The sequence below is a fragment of the Gobio gobio genome (genome assembly GCF_949357685.1).
Source record: "Gobio gobio genome assembly, chromosome: 23".
Taxonomy (NCBI): Eukaryota; Metazoa; Chordata; class Actinopteri; order Cypriniformes; family Gobionidae; genus Gobio; species Gobio gobio.
The window spans coordinates 32863205-32875224 of record NC_137119.1 but is presented as its reverse complement, the minus strand read 5'-3'; the positions used below and the strand labels follow the sequence as shown (position 1 = coordinate 32875224).

The 12020-nt window shown below is 38.8% G+C and overlaps 1 protein-coding gene across 1 annotated transcript in view; it reads left to right on the top strand.

The window, feature by feature from the left end:
* The window catches only part of LOC307119367 (putative ferric-chelate reductase 1), a 30669-nt gene extending 21095 nt beyond the window's left edge, over positions 1 to 9574 (top strand). Inside the window, exons 9-16 of the mRNA XM_079805600.1 lie at positions 1234 to 1347; positions 1437 to 1552; positions 3214 to 3300; positions 5224 to 5315; positions 5395 to 5453; positions 5537 to 5677; positions 8379 to 8404; positions 8511 to 9574. Coding sequence (XP_079661726.1) covers positions 1234 to 1347; positions 1437 to 1552; positions 3214 to 3300; positions 5224 to 5315; positions 5395 to 5453; positions 5537 to 5677; positions 8379 to 8404; positions 8511 to 8600 — 725 coding nt within the window. The 3' untranslated portion in view covers positions 8601 to 9574. The remainder of the gene's footprint in view (positions 1 to 1233; positions 1348 to 1436; positions 1553 to 3213; positions 3301 to 5223; positions 5316 to 5394; positions 5454 to 5536; positions 5678 to 8378; positions 8405 to 8510) is intronic.
* Positions 9575 to 12020: the final 2446 nt, after the last annotated feature.

Sequence of the window (12020 nt, the reverse complement as noted above, 5' to 3'; positions counted from 1 at the left end):
TTTCCCTATCCAATCTTTTTTTCCCCCTCGTGTCAAGAAATCTCTGCGTACACACAAGAGCAATGAAAACGACTCAAAACGATGTAGTATACATGCCAGACCAATATGTGGCGCTGTAATTCTGCCACAGAAATTGAGTTGTGGCTAGAAGGGGTACAGCAACGGTAGGAAGTGAGGCAAAATCTCATGATAAAATAACAATAAATAAATGTGCTACTTAACAGATGTGTTTTATTAACACCCTTACAATAATGCAAATACAGTAATTAAATGACGCAATATTGATGTGCGCATGCCCAGTGCCCGTAGTTGTATCCCTTAGTCTTTCCCACACGGGACGTGGTGTGATGACATCACCGTTTCACAAAATATACGGATTGGCTGTACACAAGAAAACGCAAGGGTGTCATTTTCAGATTTATCCACTCTGGGACCCAGTTTCAAAAAATATCAGTGTCATGCTCCCAAAATGTCGGATCCGTGTGGACAGGGCCTAAGACTCCAATAAAATTATAAAGTAATTATTCTATCAAAAAAAAAAATCTCTCAATGAAGTAGCGTGTCTATAGTATTATACACAACATTATAATATTATTTTCAAATACATTTTTATATTATTATTGTTTTTATTTAAAATTATTATTGCCCCTAGTTCAGTAAGGAACTCTTGTAATAAAGTAGCAGTGATTGGGACACATTTTTTGTAACGCCACTTAAAAAGATGCAATCTAATCCTGTTTACATGAAATAAGCCTGCTCGCGAGCAGGTTTAAGTTTACGGACCTATTGCTATGACAGCAAGTCCAGGATGAGCATCGACGAACCAAACTATCCAAGATCATGCCAAATCGTCAACAATCAAATCCCGCTAACTGAGTTAGCGACGCACCTTACCAATTTACCCAATAGTGTTTTGACACCCCGTGTTGCCAGTTGGCAGAAAACACAGCGTACTGCAGTCGTGGAAGCCAGCAAACTGGGTCAGAGATCACAGATTCTACCCGACCTATAAAGCAAGCATCGAGTCTGAGGAGGAGGGGGTGGGGCAAACAATATTTTGAATTCGGACTGCAGTACCCATTTCAACCACTAGCTGTCATTCTTACATACGGCACCTTTAATGCATCTTCTTTTGTGTTTTCTGGAAGAGTCGCTGGTTGGGAACAGCGTGAGGGATAGTGAATGATGAAAGCATCTTAGGTCCTTTAACTGAAGAATTACCTTCATTTGTAGGTAACATCCAAACCCACACAAAAAAATTTGTCAGTGGCACCAAGGCTAATATACTGAATCCATCCACGGTCACCTCAAAGGCTGAAGAATTCCCACCAATCCTTAAAGCCCATGGTTAGTACATCATGACAGACTGCCACTGGATCCACATTAGAGCCTCACTTCAGCATTACTGTGGTCCTAATGCTACTGATCTGGTTCAGGTGCCCTGATGTTAATCGCCTGGATGACCACGGGCAGTATAGGCATGATCATAGCACGCTATTTAAAGGGAGTTGCCAAGGGCCAAGGTCTTGGCGGTAAAGATTTCTGGTTTGCGGTAAGTCTTTTATCAGTTTTTACACTCACATTTTTTCACATTTTAACCATATTTCAAATCGCATGTGGATTTACGTGTATGCATTTGGCTTTAATCCAAAGTGACTGCCATTGCATTCAAGGTATTCATGCATTCCCTCAAACCCATGGCCTTGGCATTGTTAGCACCTTGCTCAAGTCTTCTGTTTAAAGAAGACCTGTTATGCACTTTTTCAAAGTCTTGGTTTTGTTTTTGGGGTCTACTAGAGTAGGTTTTCATGCTTGAATGTTCAGAAACATTGTTGCAGGCGGTAACAGTAATGTTCTGTCTAGTTCCTTTCTGTATGAAGCCCCTCCTTCCAAAATGCTCAATGTTCTCTGATTTGTCACCTGGACCAGTGTGCTGTGATCGGTCAACCGCTTCAAGCGTGTTTTGGAAATGTCACTCCACTTACCATAACCGCAAGTTTCAACACGGTATTAATGAAACTCAACCATGCCTCGCCCCTTTTTTTGAACATGCCTTGGGTGGGAATTACTTATATTTACTTATTCTTATATTGGGTGGGGATACTGTGACGTGTACGTTCCCAGGAGAAAACTCACTACTACAATGAAGGTGTTTCAGGGAGTTCAGAAACACTGCGCACCGATATAGAAAACAACTCCCTTAGTGTCTTTGTGCTTTGTGCAGACCTTTTTCATGCTCAAACAGCAACATTACACACTAAAGTTGAAAATGTAAAAAGGCATAAAAAAATCAGACCTGAATGTCAGCTGGATCAGATTTGTAAAAATATGGATTTTGGAATTTCATTTTTTGCTGTTTAGACCTTAAGCAACTAAACAGGTTTGATATGAAAAAAAAAAAACCCTAAACTAAACAAAGCCAGAGCCCTTCCATTATCTACCTCATCAGCTCATTTGTGAAGTGAATTACATGAGTCATGTTGACATATGTTTCATCAGCATGACAGTGGAAAAATCTCTTTGATAAATGCTCTGCAGTAATAAGTATGTGTGCAGTTAGTGCAAGCAAGATAAGATAAGCAAGTTATGGTGTGTGAACATCACTTGTCATTAAAGGGATAGTTCACCCAAAAATGAAAATTCTGTCATTATTTACTCACCCTCAAGTTGTTCCAAACCTGTATGAGTTTATTTGTTCTGCTGAACACAAAAGAATATTTGTTACCAAGCAGATAGAGCAACCACTGACTACCATAGTATTTTTTTTCCCTACCATGGTCAATGGTTGCTCTATCTGCTTTGTTACAAACATTCTTCAAAATAACTTATTTTGTGTTCAGCAGAACAAAGAAACTCATACAGGTTTGGAACAACTTGAGGGTGAGTAAATTATGACAGAATTTTCATTTTTGGGTGAACTATCCCTTTAACAACAGTTATTGCATCATATAGCCCTTAACAGATTACAGCACAGTATAACTTTTAGACAACAGTTCTATGAATACAAAGATAATATCAAGAAACTTACGTTTCAGCACAATATCAGCACTCTAAAATAAATGGACTGTATCTATCAAATGTGCATTCAAAATGTCTGATTCATCTATTTTAATACATTTTCATTTTGAATAATATGTTTTTATAAAAATGATGTAATGTACAGGAAGTTTAACCAAATGATTAACCATAACTGGTTTATTTGTTCTTCCACAGGCCCACGTATCTCTGATGCTCCTGTCAATCATTGCCACAGCCATCGCATTCATACTGGTGTTTTCTAATGCGCAGGATTGGTCTGGGGTAAACTAAAATAATTTATAAATTTACTATATTGCTAAAAGTATTGGGAAACCCCTCCAAATCATTAAATTGGATCACAGGTGTTCCAATCACTTCCATGGCCAAAGGTGTATAAAATCAAGCACCTAGGCATGCAGACGCTTCTACAAACATTTGTGAAAGAATGGGTTGCTCTCAGGAGCTCAGTGTATTCAAGCGTGGTACCGTGATAGGTTGCCACCTGTGCAATAAGTCCATTCGTGAAATTACCTCACTACTAAATATTCCACGGTCAACTGTTAGTGGTATTATAACAAAGTGGAAGCAATTGGGAAACAGCAACATGTAAAATCACAGAGCGGGGTCAGCGCATGCTGAGGCTCACAGTGCGCAGAAGTCAGCAACTTTCTCCAGAGTCAATAGCTACAGACCTCCAAACTTTGTGTGGTCTTTAGACTAGCTCAAGAACAGTGTGTAGAGAGCTTGATGGAATGGGTTTCCATGGCCGAGCAGCTGAATCCAAGCCTTACATCACCAAGTGCAATGCAAAGCGTCGGATGCAGTGGTGTAAAGCACGCCGCCACTGGACTCTAGAGCAGTAGAGACGTGTTCTCTGGAGTGACCAATCATGCTTCTCTGTCTGGCAATCCCATGGATAAATCTGGGTTTAGTGGTTGCCAGGAGAACGGTACTTGCCTGACTGCATTATGCCAAGTGTAAAGTTTGGTGGAGGGGGGATTATGGTGTGGGGTTGTTTTTCAGGGGTTGGGCTTGGCCTCTTAGTTCCAGTGAAAGGAACTCTTAATGCTCTTAATGACAATTTCATGCTCCCAACTTTGTGGGAACAGTTTGGGGATGGCCCCTTCCTGTTTCAACATGACTGCGCTCCAGTGCACAAAGCAAGGTCCATAAAGACATGGATGAGCGAATTTGGTGTGGAGGAACTTAACTGGCCTGGACAGAGTCATGAACTCAACCCGATAAAACAGCTTTGGGATGAATTAGAGCGGAGACTGCGAGCCAGGCCTTCTCGTCCAACATCAGTGCCTCTCTAATGCACTTCTAGAAGAATGGTCAAACATTCCCATAAACTCACTCCTAAACCTTGTGGAAAGCCTTCCCAGAAGAGTTGAAGCTGTTAAAGCTGCAAAGGGTGGGCCAACTCCATATTAAACCCTACGGATTAAGAATTGGATGTCATTAAAGGTCCCATGGCGTGGATTTTTTTAAATAATTTTTTGTTTCCTGAGGTGTACTTGTATTGTTAGTATGATTTTTACATCACAAAATGTCATAATTTAGAAATAAAAGGCATTTGTTATATTTGAATTTTTTGTTTTTGTTTTGTTATATTAGCCCTCTGGCTTGAATGCTCTGTTTGAAGGGGCATGTCTGCTGTGAGACTTCAGTGAAAACGCCCATTGTTGTGATTGGCTGATATCTTTGCATTTTAAATGAGTATTAGATTACGTGGCGGAGGGGGCGTGGTTTAGTGAGGTCTGCAAGCACTGCAGAGAGAGAGACGGACTGGGCACTCGTGGACCAGAGAGACGGAGAGGTGGAGAAAGATTGATGAGAAAGTTATATTGTACTGAGTTGTTGAGAGCGCTGAGAGCGCGAGTTTATTTTGTTTGTATCTGAGAGTTCTGAGTAAACACAAGTCCCAGTCACGCCGACCCTGTCTTCTTCCTCCTTATTCTACGAACTTTGTAACATGTGGAACACCCCTCGAATACTTTTACTAAGTTTTTGTTTTACCATTACAGCTGTCGAGATGAACAAATCGTGAAAGTGTTGATTATAGCATTATTTTTTAGATCTTTACCCATTACATGAAAGGCTGCAGTGATCAGCATTGATTTAATTATTGAATTAATTCAGATGTTTGTCGTGAACTGTTTTGTCCTGAAATACCGTGATGCATTGTTGTATCTGTGTGTGTAGGGAGCTCATCCTGTCCTGGGCTGTTTGGTGATGATCCTCAGTCTCATTCAGCCCATAGTTGCTGCTTTCCGCTGTGACCCGCAGGACGAGCGGTGAGTAACTTCACTTCTTTTATGCAGATAGGTCTTGGAAAGGCAAGTGTTATTATTAATCTGATGGTTTTCTTTGCAGGAGGTTTATTTTCAACTGGGCCCATTCCTTTATTGCTTTAGCAACCAAAGCCATCGCAGGTATGACAACAACTTTATTATCTTCATCTCCATCTTCCATTTCCTCAGATGAAAACAATATCTCTTTTTATTCTGTGACACAGTTGCTGCAATTTTCACTGGTTTGGCACTGTTTGAAGAATATAAGACAGATGGATGGATGTTGAAAGTTATGGGAGGTTTTATAACCTGGGAGGCCTTGATGTACGTTCTTCAAGATCTTAACTTCCGCGCCAGGAAAAAAGGTAACGCTGCATTCATGCTGGTAAAGTTACATGAAAACACCAATGATGTCAATTAAAAGAAGCATAACACCCTTCTTATTGATTTATTTACTCATTTTTTTATTTATTTTTATACACTACACTACCTTTCAAAAGGGATGGTAAGATTTTTTGAAAGAAGTCTCTTATGCTTACCAAGGCTGCATTTATTTGATCAAAATGACAGTTAAAAACATGAATATTGTGAAATATTATTACAATTTCAAATAACTGTTTTCTATTTTAATATATTTTAAAATGTAATTTTATTAATGTGATGGCAAAGCTGAATTTTCAGCATCATTACTCCAGTCTTCAGTGTCACATGATCCTTCAGAAATCATTCTAATACACTGATAACACACACCGTTTCTGCTAGTCTCATGTTAATCTTGAGTACCTATTGAGTAGTATTGCATTTTTCATAACTCTGAAGAGTCTTTAGTTTTATCATATTTATAAAAGACAGATACGCTGTAACGATTCTTTCTGAATACAGCCGAACTCGTGGAGGAGTGAAGTGGCCGGAGCTAAACACTCACAAGCGCACACAGGGCAGTATCAAGATGCATGTTGACTAAATTCAAGCATTAAAGAGAAAACAGTGTCTTCACTTGTGTCTTTTTACACATTCATTTCCCACATATAATTGAATGAGGAAATGAAAAACAAAAGAAAACCACAACAACAGAAAAGCATGTTGACTACTTGAACATACATTTTGCTCTCCTTTCTTTCTGGCCAGCAAATTTCTCAATGATTCTCTGATTAAAGTCAGTCATCTCAGTAGTGTCATGGCGTTTGCATTGTTCAGTCAGATATTTGAGGTCTCTTACCCCAGTTGTTGTCCACAAAACTTCAGTACTAACACTTTGAAATAAAAGACAGGGAAAGCAATAAAGTGCATTGCTAACAACACATCCAGCCAGCCACCTAACTTACGTTTCTCATAACAAGCTCCGAGTGCAGCTTCATCTTCTGTCACTGGCCTGCTGCTGGATTTGTAAATCGCGTTGGTCCGGTTCGGGATCTTCCAACGAACGCCTTGTGAAATAATTTGGTTTAACTGCTGCCATCTCTATGAAACTAATCATCCTAACAAGGTTTTGGCGGAGTCGGAGTGACTGTGTCGCCCGCGCACATTCGCTTTAGTGGCCAAGAACGGAAAGTTGAATGACAGGTGACGAGAACCAATCAGATTGGATAAAATAACACGCATCCAATTCTGATTCGCCAGGGACGCAGCAACCTGCGTCCGGAGGAGGATCTTTAAGAACCAATTAGAGACCAGATTCAGGTCACATGCTGCCCATATACTCAGATATACATCCATTTGTCCGGCGTCCCTCACGCATGAAACATATTGAAGAACATATAAAATAGTTAACCCATCAAAGCCAGTTTTTATTAAATGCTGAGGCTCTTACTAACAGCCAGCACATCATATGAGTAAACTATTCTATTTTTATTTCACTTTTAAATCATTTTTGTATACATGTATATTTCTGGAATTTTGATGGGGCCGGCGCCCCAGCGCCCTCTATTGACCAGCCGCCACTGGTCTCACTTCCACTGTAACTTTGCTTCTAACTTCAACTGTTCTCAGAGCAGCCTCAACTGTGATTGGTTCTGTTTACTAGCTGGGGTGTTATTGGGTCTCTCTGCTGAAATAATTAATAACCATCAGACTAAAGTTTTAGGGAGGGGGGAGAGAGGAGATTTGGAATACTTTTTAAACTAAATTGCATGTTTTTGTGGTTTTCATTTAACTATCAGGCATACAAATGTATGTATTAAAACTATTCATAAGAGTAGAGGAATATATAGCATAACTACTGAATTTAGTGGGGCCCCCTGGGCAGTGGGGGCCCCTATAATTGTCACCACCTTTCACCCCACTAGCGACGGGCGCGCCGATTGCCAACAACACACAAACATTAGATGCAGTTTCAAACAAGCGCTTGCAGAACTCCATTGCTGCTCTGGAAAAACAAACTGCATCCACTGTTTCCTTAATGCTGGGTTATTTGGGAAGCTGAATAAGGTTATCTTTCCCTCAACACACTTCTTTAGTGACATTGTTGATTTTGTGGTTTTAAAACAAAATGACAGAGCTTCAATAACCCGAACGAAGCTCGTTGATGGACGCGCTCTTGGTCTCGCTCTGGTTGATGTGCGCACGCACGCGCTCATCCAGGAGAAGTGCCCATACAAGGAATTCTGCCCTTTATGAAGTCAAAAAAAAAAAAAAAACTTATTTGAATCCTGAAGGAGTGTATTTGGCACAGAAATACTCCGTCATACGTCCAACTCGTTTTTTGAAATTTTGGCCATGTTTAGCATGAGAAACTCTTTAGCAGTGTAAATAAGTCAGAATGCATGAAATATCATTAGACCCCCACTTTAATAAACATTTCTTATTATCAATGTTGAAAAACAGTCTTTGAAAGTTCAAAAGAACTGACATCTTGAAATTTTGTAACATTATAAATGTTTTTCCTGCCACTTTTGATCACTTTAATGTGTCTTACTGACCTGTGTATATTTATGTTTGTATATCATATTATTATTGATTTCTACTTTTTCTAGTAATTCCCATTTTGGGAAATTATTCTCTGACAATGTATTATTCAAACAATTGAATGCATAAAATATTTATAACACCCTTGTCATTTTATTTTAGATTCTGAGATTTTCAGTTGTGGATTGGTAAGTCCAACGTTAAGACATATGGCCTTAATCTCATAGATAATTTAGTAGGCTACATAAATAAAAGGCGATCATGTAAATTTCATTATGTTTTATTTTTTGTTAGATGAAACCTGAAGCAATCATGCTCTTGGTGTTTGTGTTGGGAAACCTGGCCTTCTTGATAGCACTACTTGTTGGAATAGGCACAACTTAAGTACACCCAATATGCATCAGCCTTCCTCACTGGTTGAGGCCATTTTTTGACACTTTCGTTTCATGAGTATAAGTATAGTTTTTTATATATGTATAATATATGATCATATGATCCCAGAAGTACCTCTACACAATTTTTTGTTAATTTCTTTAAAGTTAATATGGCATTTTTCTGTGCTAAAACCAATGAGAGATTCACCATTGTGCCTTTGAGTGTAAGAAGTGTAAGTGCGAGTTGCTATTAGGAAACTGTTCTTTACTGTACTGTAAGTTGCTCATTGAGATGGAAGAACAATAGTTGAATCATCTCGGTCTCTAATTACAGAGGTCAAAAAATTGAAGTTATTCAATTGTATTTTATTTTAAAACTGAAGTAATGTTCATTTAATAATTTAAGAAGAATATTTGAACTTGTATACTTATTTTTATATAATTGTATGTATATAGACATTATATTATGATTGTAAATGAAGTGTACAAGTCAAACAGCCTTCAACCACTAGATGGCAGTGTCACCACAGGTATTTAAACAACTGTGTAACATTTTGCACATTTCCAAGGGATATGAACTCGGACATTTATTCAGATTAATAAATGGAACATTTTGTTTACATTTTGGATTAATAATTGCTGAATTGGACATGCTAAGATGTATGAATGAACTGAAGGTATACACTGTACAATCAACTTGGATGTTAAACTAATTTAAACTTAAATTACATTGAACTGAGTTGAATCTTGTATAACTTTATAAAAAAAGTTTAAAATTGCTTAACTTAGTTTGAATTGTTAATGGAATGTAAAAACTTGTTGTCATAATTGATTGATCATATAATTTTTTACAATGTAGTTCAACTGGACAAATCTGTTAGTCACATGTATGATAGAAATCAGGAAACGATGTTTTATAATCATTGACAAGTCTTTTTTATTGTTTTCCCATGTGTTTAAATAAAACGAATTATCTAAAGAGCACTACAAATGCTATGATTTCAGTCAACATGTAACGCTTCGGTTACTAACGTAACCTCGGTTCCCTGAGGAGAGGGAACGAGTATTGCGTTTGCTAAACGCTACGGGGATTCCTTTTCCTCGAGATATTGAAGCAAATTTTTATCCTAAAAATACCATGTAAAACGTAGTGCAGCTGCACAGCTCTCAGCAGGAAGCTGCTGCGTGCTGATTGGCTGTGCCGCTGCAACTGCAGGAACCTATGGCGAGACCGCTGGGCGTGACGGACCAATCAGGTCCCTCTATATTCCTGCCACAAGGTGCAGCAGAATTTGCATAGCCAAGGGTATATAAGACCCTGTCTCGCCAGGGTTGTCAGGTTAATCGACTGAAGCGACTCCCTGAGCAAGCGAAGCACGGCAAGCAAACGCAACGTTCGCTCTTTTCAGGGAACCGAGGTTACATTAGTAACCAAAGCGTTCCCTTTCGAGAGTACTCTCGTATTGCTAAACGCTACGGGGAACCAATGCAAAACGGCGTGCTCGCTTAACGGCTCTGAAAGCCTGGAGACACCATACCCAAGCCGACCTCAGTGGGTACGATATTATGGAAGTCCCAATATGAGCCAGACCTAAGTCAGGCCATTTAATGAGAATAACACGCAAAGATACGTGTAATATATATATATATATATATATATATATATATATATATATATATATATATATATATATATATATATATATATATATATATATATATATATATATATTCGAATAGTTTTTAATAAATGAATTTCGAAGGTGAAAATTAATATTCGAATAAATAAAAAAATGTGGGAAAAAAATGCCCGCGGTAGTAGAGGCGTGGCTGTCTGCTTTGCGAGTGGGCCTGAAGCCTTGTGTACTTTGGTGCTTGTGTACTCCGCAGCGCGAGCCTCCGCTGACTGCGCGCGCTCCTCCCCAAACAGACGAGGTGTTTATATTTGACAGATGGCGACTCGGAGTAATTGTTCTATAAACTATCAGGAAAAGCGTCGAGAAGAAGTGGGCTAATGTACACAGGTGACGATATTTATTTTAGTACACTTCACCGAAAACCACACTACAAAAGAATCATGTAAAACAGATCAAAATAAACCTATTACTTGTGACATGAGAACAAAATGTATGTAGAAATGTAACGTTAACTTATACAACTCAATTTATGATATCTAAATGTTTCCTAATTTCACTAAACACTTTAGTGAGTTTTCACTTAGTTTCGTGAACTTTTCTTTATTAAACGGGCTTTTTATGCTTTTGTAGGCTCGTTTTGTAAATATAAGCAACTAATTTGTATGTGCAAACTGGACCACCCTACTTTGTATCGCCCGCCACAAGCTCTCTGTCTGCAACACGACAATAGGACATAACGGAGAAATTACTTTTGTTCATTTGTAAGGACATGAGAGCGATCAGTGTGGTGGATGGGGCAGGCTGGAGTTCTGTCAAGCAATGGAACCGAGGTACTGACTGAATAGATATTGCATGAATGAAGGATAAATGCACTGCTTACACTGGTTTGATTATTTACCGTTTCATGTCAAGGAAAAGTTCCATGTTTACCACAGCACAGCTCGCTCGGAGCGTTCAATAATATGCTGTAAAACTTATATTAATATTTGTTTCAATCACTGAATGAAGCCTGCTATATTTGGGACAAGAGTCGCGACCTTAAATTGCTTGCACAAAACTCTTGATCAGCTCTCAAAATGTGTTTGTTCATTTAAACCGTTATGCGCAGAGAGCATGAAGCCGAGAGAGAGTGAGGTCTGCAGTCTTTAGCCATTAGTTGATTTACTTGTTTTTGTGTAGGTAATATGTTGTCAAATATGTTTAAACTTAAATAGACTACCTATATAAGTAGTTATGTCTCTTTGTATTCATTTGTCCTGTTATTGAGGTAATGCGCGTCATTGATAAAATGCGCAACCAGATGTTCGAATAGTTCGAATATTCGTGCTTTTTTTAGAGGGAATATTCAAACGTAATTTGAGCAATTTTGACAGCCCTAAAATATATATATATATATATATAATGTGTATATGTATATGTATGTGTAGACCAGACATAGTTGGGCCAAAGAATATTGAATGACCAGACAATTCGAGTCGTATAAGGAATGTGCTTATGGCTTATACAAATACTTAACCCAGACCAGACTGTTGAGCCTTAAGGGGTTAATGTGTATTACACAGCAAGAAGCCCAGCCTGTAAGGCAGAGACATCTAAATGATAAAACCTGATAAAAGTGGACGGGGAGGCCTAGCCTGCCGCCGCACAGATATCATTCATAGAAATGCCAGTAGACCAAGCCCACGATGAGGCCATGCCTCTAGTAGAATGGGCTTTGACGCCTATAGGGCAGTTGAGATCTTTATACTCGTAAGCCAGCAAGATAGCATCCACTATCCATCGTGACAAGGTCT